General features: G+C 46.3%; 1 protein-coding gene across 1 annotated transcript in view; it reads right to left on the reverse strand.

The window, feature by feature from the left end:
• Positions 1 to 7,569: 7,569 nt before the first annotated feature.
• MAP3K11 (mitogen-activated protein kinase kinase kinase 11) overlaps positions 7,570 to 27,402 on the reverse strand; it is a 209,246-nt gene continuing 189,413 nt past the window's right edge. Inside the window, exons 9-10 of the mRNA XM_078660733.1 lie at positions 15,905 to 16,474; positions 7,570 to 10,423 (exon numbers count right to left, since the gene is read on the reverse strand). Of these exons, the coding sequence (XP_078516859.1) occupies positions 9,801 to 10,423; positions 15,905 to 16,474 (1,193 nt within the window). The 3' untranslated portion in view covers positions 7,570 to 9,800. The remainder of the gene's footprint in view (positions 10,424 to 15,904; positions 16,475 to 27,402) is intronic.

Consider the following 27,402-nt stretch of genomic DNA (forward strand, 5'->3'; position numbering starts at 1 on the left):
TGGGAAACGTCTTCAGTGGGATGTGTTCAAATTGCTCCTTTATTTTGTTTGGATAAAAGTCCATATGATGTAAGGGTCCTATGAGCTGCTGTGTGTTGTTTCGATGAAAGGAATGACTGTGGGCGACAATGTGTAAGGTGAGGGTGGAAAGTAGAATATGGAGCTGGTACATGGAAGGTAAGGTAGGCAGGTGGAAGCGCAGTTGGCATAAGCCTCGTCTGAAGCAGATAGACTCCTTAACCTCTTCCGACCAACTTGGTCACAACCAGCAATGCAAAAGTTTTAAGCAATAAGGTCTCTGGCTCGGAGCTGAAAGAAACTTCTACCCATCTTTAGTTTTTTTTTTTTTAAAGATGACAGTACCAGCCATTGGGTTTCAAAATATACTTTATTTGGTCTCTTTTTTTTATCATATTGCGATCCACAGGTTGCAGACAACAAATTCTGACATTGTCTTGTGCTTTTAGGCTCAGTCTAGAATTATACAGTGTTTTCAAGTCTTGGACATATCTCAGTTGATCCCCCACAACATACAGCTGAAGTGGGGAAATTAGGCCTTAACACAAATAGGTAAATATCAGGAGTCTGGTCACTGAGCCGGAGAAGCTGGTAATAGTGAGGCATAGCCAGTCATACACGATGCTCTGTTTGACGTATATCTGACTGATTCTCCCACAGCCCTATCACCTTCTCAATGTATCTGCCTGTCTAGACATTTAGTTTATGTCTATTGGAGAGCTGAGTGACCAGATGGTTTGGTGGGGAGTTCTTTGGGGAAAAAGGTGATTCTGAGAAAGGAGATGTGTGCGAGGAATGTATGGAGGACATTAACGGATTACTATAAAGCAATATGTGTGGTTCCTGTAACAGTCGAGTGTGGTGCTAGAAAACAAGTCTCTGTTGGCATTTCATCCCTGAATATGTATTCCACAGGTTTGTGCTGAAATATTTTATAACATAAAAACCTGACACCTTCCGGGGATTAGACTTCGTTTTAAAAGCTAAGAGGGCAACGAGTCTGGCTAACAGGAGGGTCACACTATAAGACTAGAGTCTCTCATGTCCACTGAGTGAGACTTTGGGTGTGGAATATTACCAGACACCAAGATGTGTGTCTCTAAGAGGTAACTGCGTCTGTCAGTGTTTGAAAGAATATAATGGACCAATTTTCCAGGCAGTGAGGAGGGTGTTTCAAAGACATCAGATTTTTTCACGCTTGGAACAAAGTTTATTGAGAGAGATTTTAGTACTGAACTGTTTCTTTAGACAGGGAAAGTAAGTCCACACATAAAGCAGATTAGTGGTCTTCACAATTCTATGCACCAGTGAGTACATCTGAGGTTTGTGCATTGTGCAGATATGTGTTAAAGTAGTTGTGAGAAAGGTGTGTGTGTGTGAGTGTGAATGAGTGAGTATATGAGCAAGTGTTGCTTGGTCTGTCTCAGTATGTACGTGTATGTATGCATGTAGGATACCATCTGTGGGTTTTTCTCTCAAGGGATATGTGTGTGGATTTGTGGCTGGTCTGTGGATTGTCATTTGCAAGGTGTAGGACCAGTGGTGCCTTGTTTAGTCCAAGTATATCTCCCAATTTAGACAAAGTCACTGTATGTTATTTTGCGGGGAAATGAGGCAAGGAGGATGTGGATTTTTGTGTACATTATGTGCTATGTGTTAAGTCCCTTATATATACCTGCATTGATATACATATCAATGCTGGAAAACATGGCACTTTGTTGTATAAGGCCTCTGATAGTTGCAAAACCAAGCATAGTGACAAATGTCCAGACTTTTACATCATTATATTTGGGAATCTCCACCCGAGTGGAAGAGGTCCCCTAAAATCTCACATTGCCTAGAGGGAACATCTGTTGAAATTCACTGGCAGTTCATTTGAAGCTCAAAAGCATTAGGATCATAACCCTTTCTTATCTTAAATTGATGGCTCACCACTTGAACCCACGTTTCCAGGTGTTCAAGTGAGACTGATGGGTTGTACATGAATTCAACCAAGAGTGCCATGATGGAGAACTAGGATTACAAGCTGGTACCATTTCCTTCTCTATAATTAGATTTGCACTGGTATTCATGAATTCCAAACATAATGGAGGTTCATCTCTATCAACAGGAGCAGAAACCAGCAAACCAATAAAGTGGAATACGAGGTGGAGAGTATGAAAAGAAACACCACTTTAACAACCAAGTTGAGTTGACCAATGCATCTTGGCTTATTTTGGCATCTGATCTGGATTTAGGGGTTTAGCCAGTAGACTTAAATGTGCAAACTGCTCTCCATTTTGCTGCTGTGTAGTTCTCATACATAATAGCTGGCCTTCGGTAGCCACTTTTTTCCCCTTGTAAAATGAGCCCTGTGTTTTCCTGAGAGGGATATATTTTAACTTCTGGTACTATGTCAATACCACTTTAGGGTGAAAGGTTGAGAGGGTTGATAATGTTTTGCTCCTGTGGCGTACACTGTATGTAAGGTTCATTATAATGCAGGGCTTGGATTTTCACTAACTCTAAACGTGACACAAATCGGAAAGTGATCTTTTAACAACGGTGTTTGAAAATAGACTTTGTATATGGATTCAAATGAGTGACCAACTGGCCAGGAAAGGTTGAATTTCAAAAAGGAGCTGTTATTCTGATTTGATGAACCCCAAAAAAATCTATAAGTAATGAGACTGTAAAGTAAAAACTTTGGAAGGACTTTTCCAATAGATGCTCACATTCATGGAGTACATATTTATTTTAAAAAATTTGGAAAAATAGGAGGCATGGTCATACCGTTTTGCTTGGCAAGTACTGGGGTCAGTTGCTTCCCACACAACACCTGCAAAACATCTTTCAGTTGATTGGCATGAAGACTGCAAGCTCTAACCACTCTTTTGAAATGTGCAGTTTATCTGATAGTAGGTTTAGATGACAGTACTTGCAGAATGTATTAGCTAGACCATGAAGTTCATGAACTGTAAATTGGGGTACATGATTTTACTTTGCACTCTGGCAACAGGTCTGGCCTGCACTACCATCTTATCTGTGGTTGTTTTGAGTAGAACTTCGAACCACCACTGACATAGTCCCTCCGGAGTGATAAAATCCTTTACATCTGTTTTAATTTCGCGGTTATTTTGGGGAAAACAAGAACTGGCAGGAAAGTGGAGACAACTGTAAAAACTGTTAATCAGGCTAATCCCGCCTGGATCCTACTCTTGAATAGAAAGGAGTTATTCCATAACAATTAAATAAATCGAAGCAGTGGCCTTATTCTACAATCTATGTGGCAATGGTACTCATCGATAAAAGTATGATTAAAAAAAATGGATTGTCCATGTCGTTACTGGAAGAGTAGGATTCACTCTGAAGCTTCAGCAATTTAATTCAATAATTTATCAGTGTATTCAATGACAGACAGTAATAGTCTAACATTTCTGCGTATACAGCCAAATTGGTGTATTACAGAAATCATGAGAAAGTTTGATACAGCTGTAGATGAAAATCTGGAGACTAACCAGAGAGAACCCCAGCTGTAAATGAAACCCCCATCCCTGCACTTGGAATGGAATATTCCCAAATCTTTCCTCGAATAACAAATGTTGCACAGATTTGAAGGAGCATTAATCCCCTGCTCAGCATTACTGGTGCAGATTGTTTGCTTTTTCAGGAAGGCAGATTGCACAGAATGTAATGTAATCGCTACTTATAAAGTGCACTGCGACCCAACGGGTATCCTGGGGCTAAAGAGACGTGGTACCTAACAGCATATGAACTAAAATGAGAAACTGTAAATTGTGCTAGGAAGCAGGTTTTACTATGCCTTGCGCTTTAAGGATATAATTGTGTGCGTTCCTTCAGTAAAACAAAGGTACCACCTGAGGTCCTTAAACAGTATAAAATGATTTGACTGCGTAATTTGTTCAACAATGAACGCCACTGGCGCTGCTATAATTTAGCTAGGCTTTTAACTGAGATTGGATGAAAAACAGGCAGTTGTCCCAAACAGAACTTTCCTATTGGATCAGAGAGATTCTTTTCTCCCAAGTGCAAGGGAGGTGTTTAGGTTAATTTAATAGACTTTAAAATTGAACGAGAGCAGGTGGTTCTGTTGGATGCAGTCTTGTGTGGAAAATTTGCATATAAGTATCTGATCCAAAAGGCCGGACATCCCATTTCAAAGGGCAAGCCTGTAGACGGACATAAAATCTTGAGTGATTTGTGTCTATCAAAGTTCCTAAGTATTGAATTCTCTCTTCTGAAGGTGTTAATAGTTGAAATCCATGTGTGGACTCGCATGGTTATTTCCACCAAAAAAATGTGTAAACCCGCATGGTTCTTTCCTCCAAATAAAAGTTCTACGGTATTTTTTAAAGTGAGTTGTTAAGGGTAGATTAAGACTTCTTTCCTTTTGAGGTTGGATACTGTTAACACCACTATTCTAATGAGGAATGCACTTGGAGCAAATTTCAGGCCTAAATGTAGGACCATGAACTACAAGCATCCGTTGGTTAGACATGCCCTAAGCTCCTGGCCAACTGGGATGTGGAAATATGCATCCTGTAGGTCAATGACACTTGCCAACCAACCTGCTGGTGTTGAAAAGAACATCTGGTGAAGTGCTTCACCCAGAATTTTTCTCACCCACTTGCATGTGGTTTTTAAGTTCGCAACAGGCGGATTCCAGTAAGTATCTAGAGTAACTTCTTGAGGCCTAGGTAAAAACACAACATATTTGAATGCTTCAGCATCCTGTATCTATTTGTTGAGGCAATATTGCTTGGACCTTGTGGGTGGTACATTTGGAGGTTTAAATCTAATTGCTTAGCCACCTACTCATACTATTTTGTCATTTCTGTTTTTTTCTGCTCTTCAGAGACACGCTCCGCCATTGGAGCAGGTAACTGTGAGGGAGTTCTGGGGAAGTCACTGATATGACGCAGCATAGGACTTCCCTTACAAGGCGGATCGTTTCTAGCTTCATCTTGGACTTAATTGTGGAATGTAATATTCGCCAAAATATCTCCAGGAACGATCGTTGACACAATACAAATCTGAAAGCTTCTCAAAGTAAAGTTACATTTTCAGCATGTGCCTCAGACCAGTGGACAATGAATTCCTGAAAGAAAAAGTATGGATTGAGATGGTGCAGCCATTTGTCAGAGTGCACCAGAAACATGGTAAATTGACTACGTTTGCTAAGAGGAAGGCAACATGCCAGGTGAGAAAAATGTCTGTATTGTCCTTTAAATGGCTAATAACTCAGTTTAGAATGGGTTCAGATTCAGGTAGGCTAGTTTGAAAAGACAATGCCAAACAATTTTTAAGAACAGCCACATGGCGCAAACAAACATTAAAAGACAGGTCACAGCAGATTCCTGTGTGACTCTATATCTTATCCTGTAGACTGAGGAGTAAGAAGTGAGAATACAGTCTGTCTGAAAGAAAGGACCTATCTCACTCTAGAACAGTGCCGCTAATTCCAGTATGACTCAGTCTAGAAAGAAAGATAATAAAGACTGACAGTCTAGAGCAGTGGTTCTTAACCTGTGCTCTGAGGACTCTTGGGGGTCTGCTAGGTCTACCCAGGGAACCGCGACTGTGTAACGAAATTAAATAATATTAAAATTCATACATTAAAATAAAAATAATATACACAAATATATATAGAAGAAAAATTGAAAAAGTAAAAACTTTTTCTATACTTGATTGCAAACTAAAAAAAATATTTCAAAATTTTAGGATTTGTTTGGTGTATACTCGTTTTGGGAATTTTTGTGTAGAGTTTTGAAGTTCAGATTATAGAAATTCTTTAGGCCGGGCGCCTCCACCTTTCAGGGGTCCCCAGATTCCAGTTATGATTCAGTGGGGGCCACAGAAGTCAAAAGGCTAAGAACCGCAGGTCTAGAGTACACCTTCAATTTCAGACATATGAGCTACACAGTAACAGCCTTTACTTTTGCCCTGTGCATTTCATCACAGGTGCGTGAACTTCATTAGTTATGAAGAAAGGTTCGTCAGTTTAAGCTGCCCATCTGGTTTGAGGTTTGTTAACCACCTCAGCCATGATAAGCAGCACACATGGAGATGCCATGGGAATAGCTGCATGTAGATGAGTCTGCAACATTTACGTTTGCCCTGACTATTTAGTTGGATTACAAACAAACCACCAGCAAGACCTCAATGATAACTTCCTGGAAGTCAAGCATTGTATCCAAGCTGAAGGAAGTGGAATGTGCAGCCTTTCTTGCTGTGGAGGTTGTTTTCACTATTCTACATGCATTTTCACCTCTTCTGATCTGCAAGGAACACAGGGATGATGCTGAAGCCAGCTAGCATTTTCTCCATGACAACACAATACGCAATTCTGTTTGGATCCAAAAGGAGGGCTCAGTTTGTTTTGGAAGTCAATACTTCTTGGCGATTTGGGGAAGTTTGGGACTCGGTCACAGCAAAGGCCTTGACCATGTCCATTGCTAATTCCATCAGCCCAGGGGTCAGGGTCATTAGATGCCTTGCCAGAGCTTTGTGCAGCAATATCTAAACAACGATATAGGACGTGGTTTGAGGGATGTTGAATATGTTTTACTCTATAACCTCATGAACGGTCATTTGCTCGTTTTCCGTGGAAGGGGGATGTTTGGTAGGTTAAAGTAGGGGACTATGACCTTCAAAATCATTCCAAAGTGGTGTCCCTTCCATATGTCTCCTTGCACTGGCAACCAGTGTAAAGTTAAGCATACCTGCAGGGAGGATCTGATGTGCTAATTTTCCTGGGTGTCTCCTAAGGCCGCGAGACAGATTTGCTTTTTGGAGCTGTCCCGAGCCGGTGGCATAGATTTGGTCTTTGGAGTTGTTGCCTTCAGAGGCTAGATTAGAGTAGTACCTTTTCTCTAATGGACGATCAGAAGAGTGTGAGGACTAGCTCAACACTGATATCATCAGTGACACCAGGGGCATAATGTTGTGAGACAGTGATCCTCCAAACAGCATATGCCTCGAAGAGTGTCTGGATGCTGATCAATGGGCAAACTTCTGCTACATCGAAGATTTCGACGTTGAACGCTTCAACACTGTCTGGATGGTGAAATGCCAATGAGCCTTGTTCTGTGACATCATAATACTTGCTGTGGAACGGAGTAGTGGGACTGCTGCAACGGGTGTTTTTTTTTCATCGATCCCTAGTGCGAAGAGTCACATTTGTTCTCAGAAAGCTGAGAGGTGGAGGTAACAGCTACTCTTAGGCCTTGTAGCAGCTCCTATTAGGCTTTGTAGTAGCTCCACCTCGGCTTTGTTGGTAACTGAAAAACACTAACTGCAGACACCGAGTTGTGATCCCATCCTACTGCCATTTTTGACATACTGGATATTTTTAAATATAGAAGAAGTGAGGAAGCTACATCATGTACAGGGTTTATGGATTCTTTTTAAAATGTTCTTTCGACTAAAGAACACTTCAAAAACAGAGAAGGTGTGGTGTCTCCTATATTGAAAAATTAAATAAAAAAACATTATCCCAAATGTTACACGAGGAAAGCGCCCATCAAAATATGTCGCATGCGGTGTGGTTCTGAAAACCTGATTGAAAAATAGCCAAATGTGATGAGCATTAAGAATGCCAAATGTTCAGGAATCCTAATTCTATTGAGTAAAAAGCAACTGCCAGCCAACTTCCTCAGCTGTACCCTATTCGAATGGGAAATATGTTTTCGCCTTTTGTATTTGTGCTGCCAACTTTCTTCCATGTTTTCATTTAAAATTAAACAATTCTCAGGGAATTTCACATTCTGCTGCTTCATTTATGCGAATTAAAAAATGTAATTGGAAGGCGTTTTGTAAACAGAGTTTACTCTCATTTGGTGTTCCGGACCCCACTCTTAGGCTGAGCTATTCTTTGCTCTTGAACATCAGTGAGATGCCATGATGGTTATTGTCTTGGGACTACAGGACAGGCAAGAGGGATTATGTGCAGAGTGGCAAAGGAGGGGGCTAGGAGATTCTTCACATATATTAACATTCAGGAATGTCCATTCAGTAGTATATGACACTTGGAATCAGTGAGAAGGAGGATGGGTTGAGGGGGCAGTACAGGTAGTGATGGCGACAATGCTTCTAGAAAAAAAGCATGCTTTTGGAATATTTCACAATTTACCTTGATGTTACTCAAGAATTGAACCGCAGTTTATTACACAGGTAGGCCTTCACATCAGTGGTTTCTATGCACGCATCCAGATGCGAGATCCAAGTACAGCTCTGCGGATCACTCAAGGTGCTACTGCAATTCCAGAACAGTGCACCTCTCAACTATCCCCTTTCTAATCCAGTACCAGAGCAGTGCACTCACTGGTCTTTGGGGTAATCCTACCCCACCCCTGGCCTAACACTCTAGGCATGCCTTCCGCATGGACTCTGCAGTCTATGGCTTCTTGCACTCTCTGGCAGCTGCTCGTGGTCTGCATCATGATCTCATACTGCAGGGGATTATCAAGCACCCAATGTGATCTTTCACGCTACCGTGGAAACCCGGTCTGTTGAAACACTGCTTAGGCAGCGGCTTCTCACAGTCCAATGGAGCAAGGCTCAAGACACAACTAATACTTCATACGCTCAGGTAGGCCGCACACCTTTCAGTAGGGCCTGAAACACTGCAGTAACAGAACACACTCTATGGTCTGGTATGACTGTGGTGGGGCTTGGGTCCTTCAAACGTCCATGGTAGATCACATAAGTTAGTCTGACTTAAGTTACTGCAAAGGGGCTCTGACACACTGTCATGGCAAGCTATACACCTCAGCCTGTGCTGAAAGAGGTGTCAGTGCTTCACCAGGGGCATGACACTCCAGCAAATGATTACACACTCCAACCTTTACCCACACACTGCTTGCAAGTGAGAAACTTCACCCAACCTTGGCACTCTCCCACAATTGACACACATATATATATATAAATCTCCTCCAATACCATGGCTGGATTCACTGGAATTCAGGGGAGTTTGAATTATTCAGGCTGCATGGTTCTAGCCTCACCAGTTGTGAATCAATCTTTCTCTCTGGTAAAGGTGGACTTCCCAGTGTGAACGAAGGATGTTAGCTGAGCAGCCTACGTACCTCTGGCTGACAAAACTGCAAAAACCAACATACATTACTGACTAGATGTACTTATGACTTAGAAGCTCAAGGAGAAGTAGGGATCTGCATTGGTAGACAAACCTGCTAGAGCTCATTGTCCACCTCATTCCCTGTTCTGTGGCCCATGCAGCATTGTTTCCTGAGCTGGTACCCTTGGTATCCGGTAGTGTTATAGGACGAACATCAGAGTCCAAATCACATCTGGCAAAAGTTGACAGGAGAGCACGATAAGAAGATCCACCTGTGCGAGCCCAGAATAGGAGGAAAGCCACTGCCAGCACCAGACTTTGTATTTGCTAATGGGTTTCATTCTTTTTTGAGGGTACGCACACCGGCCACTATCCCCTGGTTCAAGCTTCATTCATCTATCACAGTAACACTTAATGATCAATGACCTCATCCAGAGCTTTTAGTCTTTGGCAAAACGTTCTAAACCCTCAGGTCTCCCGACTAATAACTTCTACTACCCTGCCACCAAACAATAAACACCTACCCAACAATTCATTTTACACATACGCACACCCGCTTTCATCTTCCAAAATCGTTCTTAAGCTCTTGACCTTTTGCATAGAATCTAGAGGAGAACAACAAACGGTCTGTTCTCCTCCGCCTGCAAGACGCTTCTGGGCTTGAAGCTGGAACGGATTTCATTTTCAGTGTTCTTAGAGAGTGGCTTCAAGGCCCACCGCGACCACTTTGTTGTGTTTCAGCCCACCATGGGTTCAGGCTCCGGACAGTTTGCTGGGTTTCTGGTGTGAGCATCAGTCTGGAAGGCCGGGATGGAAGCTGGGGTGACGTGGCTGGGCTTGGCCGCCCTGATCGTGGGCTTAAGCTGGGACGCGGGGCTGGGAAGAAAGGGGTATTCGAGGCACCGGTCCTTATGAGGGAAGGGCTGAAGGGGTCATCGTCCACAGGTGTAGGAGGAGCAGGTAATGCCTTGCGATCTGTTACAGGAGTGCTGGGGTGGGAGACCCAGGCTGAGCTCTGGAGTAAGGGGGCGGAGCTGGATCTACTGGACAAAAAAGGGTCAGAGTTCAGGAAAGGATTTCGGGAGAATGTGGGGCTCTTTTCAGATGTTCGGACATGGTCCTTCTTGCCTTGTGGCTCCGGAGAGGCTTTTGGACCAGTGGAAACAAAACTCCAAGGGTCAATACGGGGCCTGACTGGGGATGGTCTCGGCCGTGGAATGATCTGGACGTCGGAATGTGGGAACTTAGGGCTGCTGATCCTGAAACAGGCATGTCCAGAAGAATCCACGCCTTCTGGGTTCTGGAAGGAAGGGGACAGAGTGGTATAATCTAGAACAAAAAAGAGAAGACAATCTTTATTAGATCAGATCTCTGATTGCACATTGTCACATCTTCACCTGGCATTTCGTACTTCCTGAAAGTGTGCTCCCTGCTTACTCGCTCATCTGATATAAGATATCAAATTAATCTCCTAGTTCACGCAGTGTCTGTTATCCCCTGGTTCGATAATGGATGCATGGCATGCTCTTTAGAGGCTATGTCTTGAGACACTAACAGTGAAGTGTCCATCGTCCTTGCATACTCCAACTCCTCTAGGAGATGTGTTACACTGTTGTCTGTCTTCTAAGTCTAATGGCAGACTTTTCCTAGGACGTTTGGAACGCTAGTCGCATTTCTATGGCTCGTTGGTGGTTATCCACGCTATCTCTATTTGTGTTTCCAAATGAAGCCACTACAAAAGGCCTATTATGTAGGCAAGGTTCATAAAGACTTTATTGTGCAAGTCATGTTTACTGTTAGTCCTATTTATAGTTCCAAGTAGTTTACTTAGCTAGCCCTTCCCCTCCTATGCCCACCAAGTGAATCTTGTTAGGCCAATCTTATTTCTATGGCAGTCGCTTTCCATCAAATAATCTTCTCATTGTGTGTGCTACGTATTCTTCTGGTTCTAAGTTTGCTAGAATTTGCTATTATGGTCCAATGGGGTTTCCCAGGGGAGTCCCATTTCTATGGCTATGATTCACACTTGGCTTCTATCTGCACATGACGTTCCTTTCTATGGGTCAAGGGTCTACTGAGCTTAACTGGCAGGGCTATGTTGTAAGATCAAATGTAAAGTAAATATATAAGACTGTACAAACAAAGAAATTATGTAAACGAAAAACACGTTTCAAACGGTCACTGCATTTCCCATTCACTAAAAATTATTCCACCCTCAGCTTCTTAAAGTCAGGTGTTTATTAGTCCTACCTTTGACTAATCAAAATGCTTTCTGAGAATTATGCAAAGGTGAACACAACCAATAAAATGATTCAAAGCAAAACGGTGACATTATAGGCTATCAAACATAAACGTGGAGTGTGGTACACACACGAGGCAACCACCTGCTTTACAAATGCAGGTGAAGTCATGTGTTTAGGAGGGGGATCACTTTACACATAGAAGGGGAGAGGGTCTAAAATAAACTCTACCACCCCGAACCCCCATAAAGTCTCAAGTAAACACACAACGGGGGGTGGAGAGCACGAGACTTAACATATAACAAACTAGACAAACTCATCTGTTTGAAAAAACTGCCCTCACTCACACACCGAAGTGTGTGACATGCTTCATCATAGGGCCTGCTTGCAATACTCCCTGGTGTAGCCACACTCATTGCGGAGCATAAGGGAGGGAAAAAAAAAAAATTCCACACGAAACAAAGTACAACCACAGAACTCAATGATGAAGCAGTGCAAATCACCAAGTGACTGAAAGTAGTGGTGCGACAAAAAGTGCAGTTAATAGGAAATAATTAAAACTGATTTTAGGATACCAACCCACAAATTTTATTCCAAGGTTCCTCCACCAGGATTACGGTGCGTGATGACGTCCTGGGCGGGACCGTCAAATCACGTGTGGTGCGAGCCAGCCCGCTTCAGGAAGTAAACAGCCTTCTTAAGAGCCAGAAGATGTCTCGGACGCCGTCTTCACGGTGATCCGGACAACAGGCAGAGACGGCAGGGCAGGCCCACGGAACAGTAAGGAGATGAGATATAGGGGGGAAGGGGCACCTTTGTGAACTACGAGAGACGCCGGAGGGCGCCGCGACATTATGTTGTTGCGAGGAACACGGACTACACTATCAGTCCGACATTGGTGGAGAGGGGTTTACGGCCATTTCCTTTTCCTTTCTTTGTGATGCAGATTGTGTTCCTGGGATACCCTCCTGACGGACATCAGTTCGAGTTTATATACCATATAAACTCGGTGAGTACCAATGCGGGCATAGTTGATCACACCCGATTTTTAATAACGAGAGAGGGAGGTGTGTGATTAAGGGAAGAGACTAGGTGATACCTGGAGTGTGTGTGTGTGTATATATGCAGCAATGGTGGTCTTTCTAAAACAAACAGAAGTAATACCATTTAAAACGTGTTTAAAACTCGGATACTCGAGGGACCATTTGCAAACCCGGGTAGAGAGTTGAGAGGGTGCATTTATACGCCTCTGACCACACAGTGAACTCAAAGAGATATTTTTAATGTATATGGAGGAAAAGAGATTACCTGGGAGTGTAGCATGTCTATACCATCTCCTTTGCTTTCTAGTTAATGTTCTCCCTGACTATTGGGAACATTCACTTCACGTGACGCGAAGGGCTAGGATCGTATTAGACCGGCTCTGACTTCGGGGCACACTAACCGAGATACAGTGGGGCCAGAAGTGGTACTGAAAGCGACATCAGTCCTGAAGAAGACCGGGGTGACCTTTTGAGGCACAGTAAGTCGGTCGAAACATGTTGACCATAGCAGTACCAGGAGGGAAGTCTTGAGAAGCCTCATCTTCTTATCAAGATATTACCCATCCTTTTTCTTTTTAATCCTGGTGGAGGAACCTTGAAATAAAATTTGTGGGTTGGTATCCTCAAACCAGTTTTTATTATTTCCTATTAACTGCACTTTTTGTCGCACCACTCTTTCAGTCACTTGGTGATTTGCACTGCTTCATCACTTCTGTATGTTACGTGTATTATGTGTTGAGTTCTGTGGTTGTACTTTGTTTCGTGTGGAATTTATTATTTTTTCCCCCTCCCTTATGCTCCGCCCTGAGTGTGGCTACACCAGGGCGTATTGCAAGCAGGCCCTATGATGAAGCATGTCACACACTTTGGTGTGTGAGTGAGGGCAGTTTTTTCAAACAGATGAGTTTGTCTAGTTTGTTATATGTTAAGTCTCGTGCTCTCCACCCTCCGTTGTGTGTTTACTTTAGGAGGGGGATACCATTAAGGCCAAAGGATAACTAACACATTTTTGGAGGGTGATGTAGGTTTGAAAAGCAGGTTTAAAAAAAAGGGGGTGGATCGACTACATGGGACCACAGGGAGTAACAAGTAAAAGCAATTAAATAGAGCAAGGAAATATTAATACCTAAAGATTAGCACTGAGCATCTAAGAAAACATCAAATGTAGCATTGGTGCAAACACTAATCTGAAGCTCAGAATTTGGTGGCCCTAGTCATTTGTAAGTATAGATCTATTTTGCCCATTATAGGACTGTCCATAGGAGTGCTCCGAGATACAAAGAGGGTTACACTGGCTGCATCAAGTACATAGTTGGCTCCCCTCAGCCAGGTGTGTGTGGATACGCGCACAGGCTGATTTCCAATCCAAAAGGATCGTCTTTGAGGCCAATGCTATCATGAGGTATATTAAAAAGATATGAAAGCAGAAGGTCTGGGAGTGGATCGGCTCAGACTATAACTAGAGTAGTGGTTACAAAGTCTATAATGAAAATTTTGCGGAATATCTCAAGAAGATTATTACGTCCTTCCCATAGAGACAAAACTAATTCACAAAGATACAACCTGTGTGTGCTCTAATATAGGTTCGCAGTGACCAGGCTTAGTTTGAATAGTCCGCCTGGGGTCCAGTAGTACCTGTAGACAGAAAGGTCTCTCCTTTGAGATAACGTTGGGGCGTTTTAGAGATGCCAGACATCATCCAAATCTGATTCCAGCTCTCCAGTGGGGTTGGGTCTGTGCCTTTATGGAGAATTAAGGTGAACATTCATTTTTAACTGAAGATGGAGAAGTCTGGAGCCGGTAGAGATGAGCATTTGATACGTTTTGGATTCCACGTGTAGATATAAGAAACACACAGGTATTAAAATACACCTAGCCTAGTTTGTTTATAAGGACGTTAAATTGGAGGGGAAAAAAAGCAGTTTGCAAGGCTAAATAAATTTTGAAATTCAGTCAAACTAAAAGGTTGCAGCTTCCAAATCATATCCCAAGATATTCATTTCCTTGCCCAAGCATCTGATTTAATCGAGGTTGAACATCAGAGAACCAATGAATAAGCGTACAAATGAGGAAGGCTCATAAAAAAACAGCCACACCTATGACATCTCACTGTTTCTGCAACCTTGTCTTTTTTTCAAGGAAATTTTATTTTGAAATCTTATCAGGAATATTGCTTGATTCGGGTACTCCCTATGACGATCGAAGAGTTCTGTGGTGGTGAGGGACTTGGTGAGACAAGTTAAATCCCAGGTGTATATTACGTATGGTATATTCAGGCCTAGTGATTTATTTATTTATTTATTTTATATTCTTATAAAGCGCCAGACTAGACCCCCGAAGGGGTATCTCCGCGCTATTGCTGCAACACTAGAGTGTACTAATTCTGAATGTGTGCCCAGAGGGAGTGGGGATGTAAGCTAGAAAAGCATTATTTACCAGGATATAGGTAAGTTTTTAAGATTTTCCGAAAGGTCAGGTGGCTGGAGAGAGATCTTAGTTCTGGGGGCAGAGAGTTCCAGAGTGCTGGTCCGGCATAGGCTAATGCACGGCCGCCTTGTCTGGCCTTTTTTACTCTGGGTGTTTGCAGAAGCTGCTGATGGCTGGAGCGCAGAAGGCGCCCGGGAATGTAAGGCTGGAAGATTTCGGTCATATATTTTGGGCCCTCCCCTATCATACTCTTGTGGATTGTACATAGAGTTTTAAACTGGACTCGCTTCCTCACTGGGAGCCAGTGGAGTCTCATCAGCAGGGGACAGGAGGGAGTCCTTGATGGAGCATTCAGGACAATCCTTGCTGCAGTATTTTGGATTACCTGCAATTTACTAAGTTGCTCCTCGTTAGCTCCGAGGAGCAAACCGTTGCAGTAATCCACCCTGCTGATGACCAGAGCCTGCACAAGCGTTTTTCTGTGATGGTCCGGTATGTAGGGGAAGACTCGTCTTAACATTCCAATAGCCCGAAAGCAGGTGCCAGCAACTTGATTTACATGTCCCTTGAAGGTAAGTTGCTGATCAAAAAGCACTCCCAAGTTCCTAACTGTACTCTTAGGGATGGGAACAGGGCCAAGCTCTAAGGGCCACCAGTCGGATGCCCAGTGTGTTGCTGCTTGTCCAAAACACATGACCTCCGTCTTCCCCACATTACACGGCAGACAGTTTGTTGACATCCATTCTGCAATGGCTCTCATGCCATCTGCAAAAGATCTTTTTATTGCAGGTGTAAGGATTTTGAAAGGAAAAAGGAGTTGGGTGTCGTCGGCATACGACACCGGGGTGAACCCGAAAGATCTTGCCAAGTTGGCTAAGGGGGCCACATACACGTTAAAGAGTGTAGTGATACGAGTTCAACCTGTATATTCCTTGCACTTACCGAAGGAATTGTTACCTTGGTGGAAATTGAAAAAAAAAAAGTCATGCTTCATCACATACGACCCACACCTCTTGAAGAAAGAAAAAAAAATAAAGATTGTGTGAAGTCTGCTTTTGTAGGTGTGTTCACATGGCGACTACAATAAAGCTGAGTCTTACCGAGTTTTGTTTTCTCTTCAAGTTTCGGGCTCTTTGGCGACCTTTGACCTGATAATGGTGACGGAGCACCCCTAGGCACCGAATCATATCCCAGGTCAATCAACAGGTCCTGGCTCAGCATACTGGTCCCTGCTGTCGTTGCAAGCTGTGCCGCCTCCTGTTCACCAGGGTCCGGGTCACTCAAGTCAATGAGGATTTCGGGCGGCTCGCTTGTGATGGGGGTTGGAGTTAGTTCAACAGTAACGTGAGGAGAAGCCGCGGGTGCTGCACCGGCGAGGCAGGCCTCGCCCAGTTGCGTGGGAGCGGCGCCCTCTGCGCGCTCCTCCCAGGGCGCATCCACTGGCTGCAGCTCCCGCCCTAGGCCCAGGGAGGCCAACAGGGCTGCTCCGCGCAGGAGTGCGCGGTGGATAAGCTTTGGTGTCGCGCGGCTGGCGTGAGGAGATGCGCGTGCCGTCGGCGTTGACTGTCCGTGGGGCTCGTTCCTCCTCGCCTCCTCTGCGGAAGGCTGGGGTCCACCTTCCTTCCCTGTGCTTAGTGACGACGACGGGGAAATACATATTGTGGTATCGCCTAGAAAAGTAGACAAGGGAGACAGTGAAAAACACAATCTGAGATAAGCAATGGAAAGAACTATTCAGTTACTCATCATTATCACAAGTTTGGAGATCCACAAAAAAAATTAAACAGTAAAGTTGGGAGGAGCGTTAGTTTCTGTCCAAGTCATGGGCGGCGTATAATGCATTCCAATAAACAAGGTACAATCTGTAGTTATCCAGCTGTGGGAAAGTTCTCGGAACTTAGATTACCCCACTCGTTTCGGCTTTTGGCGACAAAGCAATGTGTTTGAGAAGTTAGCCTGACATATGTTGTCCACTATTCTAGTGAGCACCTTGCACCAGTCTGAAAGACCCTTATGATGGTGGTTGTAAAGTCAACCGTATAGATCAGCTATCCTAGTGGTAGCATGGACCAGCAGTCTTAGGCTAAAACTTCAGAGAGCATGTGAAGCCAGCTGTTTTACCACATATAATCCCTTGAATACCAAATGAAAGGACACCACACAAGGTATATATCAAATATATATGTATTTATTACTAACATATACCCTCTGCACTCTTAATGAGGTCAGAGTACGAGATACGTTACAAGCTTACTCATTTAGCATACTATAAGTTGCACAAATACAATTCTGCCCTAGGGGCCTCACGAACCATATACTAAGTAAGTGGTATAAGGAATAGTGAATAGGCCTAGGGCATCGCTGGGGCTACACTACAGAAGCAAAGGTTAGGAAGAATGAAGACCCACGGGAGACGCGTGCAGTGTGGGAACACAGTCGCGAGTTACCATAGAGTTATAATGGGAACGTAAAAGTTACAAAGTAGTAGATTAAAGACACTTACGGATGGACTATGGTAAAACCCTGTTAAACTAGGACACTTCGAGAGTCAACACCCACGGGAGCACCGGAGTACTCCAGTTACCTCAGCCAGGGAAGCCGGGTGCATAGGTGTCTTTTTGTCTCGGGTTTCGCCGCGGTTTCCTATGGAGAGCTGCAAAGAAGTGCTACAGGCGGCCAGGAGAAAAGTGTCCGGGTGGATCCAAGGGTGGATCGAAGATGAGAAGAACCTGAAAGCAGAGGGGACAGAGTCTGGGTCACTAGCCAGTGACCAGGAAGGAACCAGGCAATGTTGAGATGCAATCAGGAGAAGAGGTTAAGCTTGTCTCTGCAGCCACGAGGACCAGGAGGCGTCAACGACGACCAGGAGCTGGATTCGAGCTGTCCCACGAAAGATCTAGATGTCTGCGGTGTCGGTATCCGGATTGGACCCAACAAGCCTTGCCGAACGCAATCCACGCAGGAAGGGAAGATTGGCTTCAGGTCAGACCAGCAAGGTCTGGGGAGCTTCTCCTTCGCAGGGAAGCTGGAGCAAGCCCTGAGCAACCAGGCAAGCGGTGTAAGTCCACAAGAAAGTCTTCGGAGGGCTAACTAGCCAACGGGCTAGCGACCAGGAAGACGCATCGAGCTGAAATGCAAGAGCAGGCCCCACGCGGCACTTGTGGAGTGTGAAGAGCTGAGCTTCGATGCAAATGGCGCTCGGGTCTGGGGCTTCTCAAACCCCAATGCATAACTTCGAGGGTGCCTCAGAAGCTGAACGGTTTAGCAAAGAGTAGGTAGTCCAGGGTGTCCGGTCCCACGTCTCTCGTGTCCGCCACGGGTCTCAGCTTTGCTGTGGATGTGGATCGGAGTTGGAGAAGTCTGGAAGTCCAGTTCCTGAGTCGCTGAGTCTTCGGGTTCCGGCAGGAGCGTCGACAAAGCAAACCGGCAAGTTACTGGTGGTGCCTGTTTGCACAGGGTGGTCACTCCTTGACCACAAGGGAGATGTCTTCAGGCTTCTAGTCGATATGGAACGTCGAAGGTCCAAGAGTTCTATTTCAGACTTTCAGTCCAGGATAATCTAATGTCTCTAAACACAGCTCCTATCTTTATACTAATCTAAGGGGCTGGATTACCTGCTACTTCCCTCCTATGGGTGGACCCTGAGAAGGGGGTGGTTACACCCCTTTCTCTTTGTCCAGTTTCGCGCCAGAGTTGGGGCTGGAGTGCCCCAGCAACTGGTTTGAACCGGGCTATGCATGGAGCACCTTGTGTGCCCCAGGCAGTGTCTCATTTTGCAGCCCTCCCTGCCCCAATACACTAAAAGCCTGTCTGGGGAGGTGCTAGCACCTCCCAAGGCAGGAAACCTATTGTCCAGGCCTCCCCTGCCAGAGTTTCGTCCAGGAGGAGGTCAGACTCGTGTCTGTGGCAGCAGCATCCATTTTGTGATGCTGAGGCTCGGTCTAACTTTAACCGGGTAAAGCAGTAACTACATGTCTTCTCCCTCTAGAAGGGTGGAATGCTACCCCCGCCGCCAGAACTGGTGGGGGGAGTAGTGTTCCAAAGTGTTTGACACCTTACACAACATGTTTTGATAAAGCCAAACCAAAGTTAGCATTAACCGCGAGGATTATAATGCACTTAAGAGTATATGGTATGGCTATATCATAGAACAGCTATAAGGACATGGTTCCGAAAGCTGCAGAGGGGCTCAGCTAATGCTAGAGGACCCTCTCACATAAAACCAAGGTCTCTGCCTTCATGATTGTCAAGGCCTGCCATAGGAGTGACATATAGGTATATATGTGTCTATATATAAGGGTAGATATAGGTATACTATATCTAAGCAAGGGGTGATTACACCACCTTGCCCAAGCTGAGTGATCAGCCTGTGGTGTCAGTGTGGATGGCCAGCCAGGGGTGGCATAATACATGCTGCAGCCCCTGGTAGGCCTTGGATGCACTTATGCCCTGGGCACCTATGGTACACTATACAGGGCCTCACAAAGGTGACCCAATACCCAATCAGGTATGTACCTAAAGTACATGGTATCAATTTAGAGAGATAACAGCTGAGCTGTGGGTCTGATTAGCAGGCCCACAGCAACACTAAAGTTGAAAAACCAGAAAATGACAGCAAAAAGTGGGGGTGACCATAGGAAGCAGACCCTACTCTCTTACAATGTGTACATTAGAAAGATTTACAGGATACATGAATTTTAATGCACTGAGAAATCCAAGTGTTAGAAATGTACAGTTCTTGATCGGTTTGTTAGTATGAGTAAGTAAGTGAACGTGTTATGTTCTTCTAAACAAAAATAACACTATTTGAAGAAAAATTTGAAAAATAATTTTTTCATGAGCCTACAAAATGGGGAAGCAGCGGCAGAAAGGTTTGGAGTCCCAGAGGGTGAGCCTTTTGTGGTATCTTGGGCCCTAGGCCCACATGCTGCGCAATGACCACACTAACACGCAGTAGTTATGTACTGGAACAGGCCCAGGGCAAGTGCGCCCGGCCCCTTTTTTTTTTTAGCAGGGTCACCTGACCGGTGACGCCTGTGAATGGGTGGGTGTACAGTGTGTGTGTAATACAAAGTGGAACACTACAACGTGTCCAGCAGGACACTACATTCCTCCCAAACTTTAATGAAAAAGAAACAAACAAAGTCCAACCTATGAATAAAACAAAACAACAATGCACAGCACCAATGAAACTCTTCAGGCCATCAGCTGGGTGGTGCTGGAGCTCTGGATCACACAGTCAGTAAGCTTTGGCCCGCCTCGGCTATGAAGTTCAGATCAACCTGGTCTCGCACTGTTGGAGTCTATTTATAAAGTTCAAAATAGCGGTTCTTCTGGAGCAGTGAAAGAGTCCACTTTGGAGCTCTTCTTGCAGGCGCTCAGACTCCGGTGGGCAGCCAGCCTGCAAATACGGAGGATGACCTTGGTGGCTGATGGCTTTCATTTGAGGTGACGATGCTTTCCAGTTCCCGATAGCCAAGCAACTTCAGACTTGCCTCTCCTGCCTGGACTGCCCTCTCACAGGAGTTTCCGGGACAGCCTTCCTGCTGGGCTGCTTTGGGACCGTGTGGGCTGTGCGAGCTTCGTGTAGGCCACGTGAAGGCGTCGCTGAGGAACTGCCAACAAGACCACAGCCAAATCGCTCATGTAGCCGCAGAGTGGTGTTTCGGTTTGTGTGCTCTCGCCGTCCGGACTCCGGTTCTATGCCTTCCTCAGATGGTCTTTGGGAAACCAGTCTCCATGTCCGACCTCCATGCTTCCAAGTGCCTGTTGTGGAGCTGCTGCCGACACACCTCTCCAATTCGGATTCCCCTCTCACAGGAACTTCGTTGAGGCCCTTGCCCCTGGATTGCCACGTGATCATGTGGTCTGTGCAGGCATTTTGTAGACAACGCTGAGGGGTCATTGTAGAACTCCCAACAGGGCCAGGGCCAAGCCTCGTGTAACCCCAAGGGGGGATGGTCCAATGGTCTGGTATGCTCTTCTTTGGCAGGCTTCAGATTTATGGCGGAACACAGGAGGTTCCTGGGTGGCTAGCCTCATTGAACTCCTGATGTCTCAAGTGTTTAGATCCACTTTGGTTGTGCGATGCTCCACAGATGTTCTTGGTGATGATGCACCTGTAGGACGGATACAATAAATTTCTTTCGGTTGGGCAACAGGCAGTGATCACTTGCTTTCGGTGACCTTGTGGAGTGAGGAGGGCTGGAGGGATTTTGTGCCCACTTACGGTTGTCTTCTGGCAGGTGCACTTGCTAGATGTGGTGCCATTGATGCCAAGCAGCCGGTGACAGGTGAGTAGACCGTCGCACCGTGAAGAGTGGGGCCTGGACGCAGATCGCGCTCGAAAGCGGCTTACGGTTGGTCCTCCCGTGAAGTTGTCTCCAGTGACGTCTCTGCATCCCAGTGGCTGGCTTGTGCTGATGAACACCTTCTGCAGTGCTGGCACGAGTCCTCTGTCCTGTCGCTCTTCTCCTTTTCCTTCTTGTGCGGCTGTGGTCGGGGTGTGCCCCGTGGCATTGTGCTACTTTCTTTTCCTCCTTTGCGAAGTGACGTAAACCCATGCTCTTCTCCTCCTTCCGACCAGGTTCCTTTCTTGGATGTGGCGTCCTCCCACAGGTCTCATGTTTGCGCCACATGGACATCTCGCTGGTCGTGTCTAGTTCTTGGGACGGTCTTTACTGTGCTGCTGACCTGTTGCAGGTCTGTCCTTTTGGTAGGATGTGCTCCTTCTCCTTGAAGACCACTTGCAGGTCCCTGCCCCCCCTTAGGGGTTTTGTGCGGTGCGCCTGTTCACTCGAGAGCGTCGTGCTTGTACCTCGAGGCTGCACCGTCGTGGCACTTGATCCTGCCTCTATACGGGCGTGCTTGTCGGGTCAGTCACTCCGAGTGACGTGCTCCTCGCTTGCTGTGCGAATATGGCATCCAGCCATGTGTTGCCTGTCGATGGAGCATATGTTGCGGTGGCAGCTTGTTGCCACGTGGAGTGTGCGACTCTCCTCTTGCCTTTCTTGGGTCACTGGCAACTCCCGTCTTGAGGCAGTGTGAGGGAGGACACTCAGCTGTCTTCGCCATTGCTTCTTTTCTGTGGAGATGTCTCTATCTCCCTTGCGCCTGCCCATGCGGACAGGTTAGCTGGTGCAGCCTTCTGCGCACCTCTGACCTTGTGCACTCTGTCCTCTTCTTGGGTGCCCTCTATTGGCACCTTGCATGCCTGTTACCCTCTCATACAGTGGTGGTTGTTCACCACTAGTGGACATGCACCATTATCTTCTCTAAGTGTGGAGGTCCCAGATAGCCACGGGTGGGGGGGGGGGGGGGGGGGGGGGGGGGCGGGGAAGCATAGCGGCCAGTGCTCCTTTGTGGTTGGAGTGCTCTTGCTGGCTGGGCTTGCCGCCTTTTGGCTTTGCTGCTTGGAGCGTGACTGGCTTTGGTTCCATTACTCTGGCTGGACTTCTCTGCGCTAGGCAGCTTTGGCTTCCTGGGGGGGTCCCTCTATGTGGTGGGTTTAACAGTCCCTCCCCTCCGGAACGAAAGGTGGCCCCCAGGGGCGTTTGGCACTCATTTGACGGTCTTTCACAGTAGACTTCCCATGGCTGCATATGGCTTCGCAGCCTAGACTTTTGCTGTACACCTGGCTGCTCTCTTGGCAAGGGCACTGGGCAGGGGTTAGCAGCCTCTTCCCTCGGAGCTGTGGCCTCTGTCTGGGGTGTGGAGTGGCTATCCAGTGGTGCTGGAGCTACTTCACGCGGTGCAGAATGTGTGGTTACAGTTCACTTTTATAGCCATGTCTTTTCACCTTTGCCGCTTAATAATGGATGTGACTTTGTCCTGCCTCATGGGGAGGGGGGGGTATGGGGGTTGGCCCTGGGGGCCCTTGTACAATGCAAAAATATTTCTTCATTTGAGCGCAGTACCGCTCACCGTCACTAGGTGGCACTGCAAGTCATTTCTGAGAGGCCCGGCAGCTTTAATGTTGCTGTTCATCTTAATGCTGGAATGCGGCTTGCAGGGGTGATCCCAGCTGTTATTGCAGGTATGCTAGTGCCTGGGCGGTTTTACTTTCATGAGCCTGTGAACCCCATCGGGGCCGCTTAGCACCGTAGGCTCGTGGGTGTGGTTTATACTAATGATAGCTAGGTGGTGCAGGCTTCAATGCAGAAGGCCGCAGCAGCTTTCATGACGCTGCTGGCTCACGGTGAACTGAAGATGGAGGCGCAGGGGTCGACACGACGGAGGAGCTGTGTTTCGGGCTCCTGCATTCGACAGCAGCTCTCGGCTAGCTGCACTGCCATGAGAGGTCCATCCTCCACGATGCAGTTGCAGGCAAGCAGCCACTCGAGGCGTGCGATGCCGGTCAGGCCTATCCTAATCATGTGTCTCTGGTCACGGCCTCCAGCGCTTCAGTCTCTCATCGGGGCACGAGGGGAGTGGCCACTCTCCCCGCAACAAGCAGTGAGAACAAGGTGAGATTGGCTCTTAAAGCGGCAGCTTGCCATGTATGTCTATGTGTGATTAATCGGGGCTGCCTTGCATTGCATACAGTGCACACGGGCGGTTGCCCGGCGGCATAATGGCTGCTGTTTCTTCGTCGCGGCAGACTCTAGGTATAAGTTGTGCGTGGCTGGGGATGCCGGCGCGGAGGGCGCTTAACTGTCAGCAGGGCAGCTTTCTCTCCTGCTATCGTGGTGTTGCAAACTCTTGCAGGCAAGGGATGTGAGTATATGCAGGCCTGCTGGGTTTTATACATTCTGCACTCCAGTCGGGGTACCAGGCAGGTGGACGGCGCCCCCGCACTTATTTAACTGGGGGGGACGCCGTCCCCCCAGCCAAACGGCTGGACTTCACTCTTTGGCCTCTCTGGGGCGAGGAGCTCGGCACCTTTCCTGACGTCACTTCATGTCGTGACGTCACTTCCGGTAACAGCGTCCCCCCACTTCTTTTTTTACGACTTGAGCCCTGCTGCACTCGCTTTGTGTGGAGTGCTCTACACTGATTCTGGTCACCTAACTCTGGCAGCCTATGGGCGATACGGAACGTGGTAAGCCCTGCCGTACCTTGTGGTGCGCGTTCTTCTTCGGTGTCTGGACCAAAGCACTCATTTACGGGTCATTGGGCTGCTGGCTCGGTCTTGTCGCATCTCATTGGGAAGGCGCTCCGTTCCTCCTGTAACGCACAATGGTAGGCGGGGCAGCTTGCAGACGCCTCTGCAGGTTGGGACATAGCCATTTTTTGGCCCTTCCGCCGGAGGGTTCTGCAGTCTGCTCGCCTCGTGTGGACGTTGCAGGTCCTGAAACGGGTGTCCACCTTTTGTGGTACAGGATGGGGGCTCCTCAAAATGTAGTGTGTGCTGCGACACGTTTCTTCCTTTCCACTGCACCCAGTAAATGTTCCGCTGGCAGCAGGGGGTGTCCTAGACCTGGGCTATACTCTCATCCTTTAAGATGAGAGAAGGAGCTGCCAGCACACGCACTGGTACTGACGCACTCATAGCCTTTGTGGTGTCTTGGGCCCTAGCCCCAAATGCTGCACAATGACCACACTAACACGCAGTAGTTATGTACTGGAACTGGCCTAGGGCACTTTTATTAGCAGGGTCACCTGACCGGTGACGCCTGTGAATGGGTGGGTGTAATACAAAGTGGAACACTAGAACGTGTCCAGTAGGACACTACACCTTGAAGGGTGACATCACGGATAGAGCTAAAAACTTCAAGCCATGGTCTGCAATACCTATGCATTATTTTTTTAAACTTATTAAACCGATATGGATCCATACAATATTAAAACCTTAACACACTGCTGCTGCACTTCGTAACCACTGTAAACAATAGCTATGACTATTAACCAATGTAATACTACTTAATGGTACTTTATATACCAACCATGGAACAATGAGTATGTCATGCTAAGATTCTAACCGGCTATCTCCAATCAGCACACTTGTCAGCGGAAGTGTTTAAATCACCGAGCCACTCTTCACAGTAACACTTTGTCAGAAGACCGCATTTTAGGGTAAATTAGTGTACAAATGGGCCCGTCGCAGAGGGCTGTGAGCGCAACTAGCAAATCTCAGGTGGTAATATTAGTGAGATACCACAGATGGTTAATGCACCTGCTGCGCAGATTTATAAGTGCAACAAGCAGGTCTCAGGGTATAATAACGAGAAGTAAGTTAGGCGGTTAAGGCCTCTACTGTAGAGCTCTATTTTTCGGTCAAACAAGTCTCACAGTAGACTAATGGTAAGATAGCTCAAGTGTGTAATGCATCTGCTGTGGAGAGCAGTGCATTACCTACTATCCACAGGTGTGTCTTGATGCACAGCACCACATGTATCCTGCAGGCCACAGGTTTTTGTACAAAAACAGCTCTCTAGGTTAAAACGTTTATTGCCAAAACCCTTGTGTAAGCTGCTGATCAAATACTGGTAAAACAGCTCCGTCGATTTCCCCACAACTAGCAGGAACATTTTTAACTGGTATTTTGTTTTTCCAAAGCTGATAAATTGAATAGTAACCGAGAACGGTAATTTAGGGTAAAAACAACAATTCAGTTTGTACTGAGTGCTATGTAAATTGTCATTAGTGATGTAATTACACAAACACATTTCTAACTGAAGCAAAAATGCGTACCTCCATGAAATTATATTTGCTAGAAGCAGTTCCGGATGCCGCCAGCAGGTGGAAGAAGAACCAAAGGCATACATCTACCAAATCACTCACAGCGTCGCAAAGTTATGTTTACGTTAAGAACAAGGCTTCTTCCTTCCCAAGTTATTTACAATGTTTTTTACACGGTTACCCTGATACTGAGCGTTAAGACGACTCATTTATTCACCCCTAGCTACAAGCTTTACGGAACGCGGTCCTGTGCTATGAGGCACTCGTTAGGCCTAACGTGTAGGGGGATCTTTCACGAGTGACGAAAACACCTTATATAGAGGGTCGCTTCTGGTCGCTGTGCACCGGGGTGCTTCATGATTTAGCTCGTACGGTTGAGTACATGCTGCAAAACAATGTAACATTTAGGTTAAAATCTTGGTAAAATCAGTTAAATGGGTTATGTATGGCCTCCAAATAAGTTGCAGGTCTTTTGCAGAACGTACTTCTAAATCCCTTCAGGTTAAACACCCAAACATCCATTCTTCGGAGGCCAGTAAAACAAGTAGCTCTAAGTTGGTGGCGATTAAAGGCTACAAGATATAGCTGGAATACAAGTGGGTGAAATCTACGAGTTCATATGTCAGTCTTCCATCAAGCCTGCTCTGGGTCAAACCTGAAACGTTCAGTTTTCAGGAGTTTCCAAAAATCTCTGTCAATTGATTCAGTTCTCAAGTGGTAAGGGCAGCAGGTGAAGTGCATAACGAGTAGGTAACTGATCGGGAGTATAGCGCAGGTGGTTTTGTGAGTGTAGGGACATAACTAACAACACAAGCACTAGCAAAGCCAATAGGTCTGTGTGGTGGACTTGTAAAGCGCACAGCTGCCCGTAAGCGTCCCGGCGCTGGAGACCGCTGGGGAACCCATCCTGGTTTTCCCTGTGAGATGGTCCCTTCTGGGTATCTCCAAATTGAAACCAGGCATCCCCGGCGTCTGTGGGGGGCCGTTGTAGAGATGAGGCAAGCTTAATGCCCAGAGTTGCCGAGTGTGATCCCTGGTTAGAGTAGGCACCGAGGCGAGAATTGTCGAGTCCGCTGACCCTGGTCCACGACCCTGCCGCGTCGGGAATTGAACACTGGTCCCGGGCCGTTCTCTGCTTCTGGGTCTGCCGCCTCTAAACAGTGAGCCACACCACTCCACTCAGGTCTCAGCAATGGGAAAGCTATTGGCTTTGTCTGGGTGAAAGCATCTTAGCCATGTTGAACCTGGACCAAAAACGGTCAATTAGATGCTTTAATCCAAAGGCTCGCTCGCTAAAATAGAGAAGAAAGCACAGTCAATAATGTCTGAAATTCAGCGCTACACGTTCACTGAAAAAAGATGCAAAAACCAGCCCGCACACAACAAAAAGAAGCTCAAAACAAGTACCACCACAAAATGAAAAAATAAACAGGACTATAATAAACATGCACTTGTAGTCTTACTTCTATGTCTGTGAGCAGCTGTTTTTTTTTTGGTTTAGTAAGGGGAGACCATGTGGCCAGAGCTACTGGCTTTGGAACTAGGAGATCAGGTTCCAGTTTCGGCGTTGGCTCAACATCCTGTGATTCTGGGCAAATCAATACATCTCCCTATGCCCATAAAATCAAGCATTGGCATAGCCAATAGGTCTCGCCTTTGGGGCCTTTAAGTATTTAGTTATGCAGCACAATAGCCTTCCTGCAACAACATCAACTGTTGCATGGCTAAACACTTATAAGGTCCCATAGGCGAGACCTATTGGCTATGCCAATGCTTGTTACTGTGGCACTTGTGCTACAGTCTGTTTCAGCAAATATGCTCTGTTGCTCTCCTCAAAGTGCAGCTAACATTATATAGATTTTTCACTTTCTGCCTCCCTGCACGATGTTTATGGAACGCTGTTCAAGGGTTAACTTGGACCTTGGTTATATTAATTGCAGGTGTGCGTGTGTGTGTTCGTTATCAAGTGTGTATTTGT

This window comes from Lissotriton helveticus, chromosome 9 (genome assembly GCF_964261635.1).
Source record: "Lissotriton helveticus chromosome 9, aLisHel1.1, whole genome shotgun sequence".
Lineage (NCBI taxonomy): Eukaryota > Metazoa > Chordata > Amphibia > Caudata > Salamandridae > Lissotriton > Lissotriton helveticus.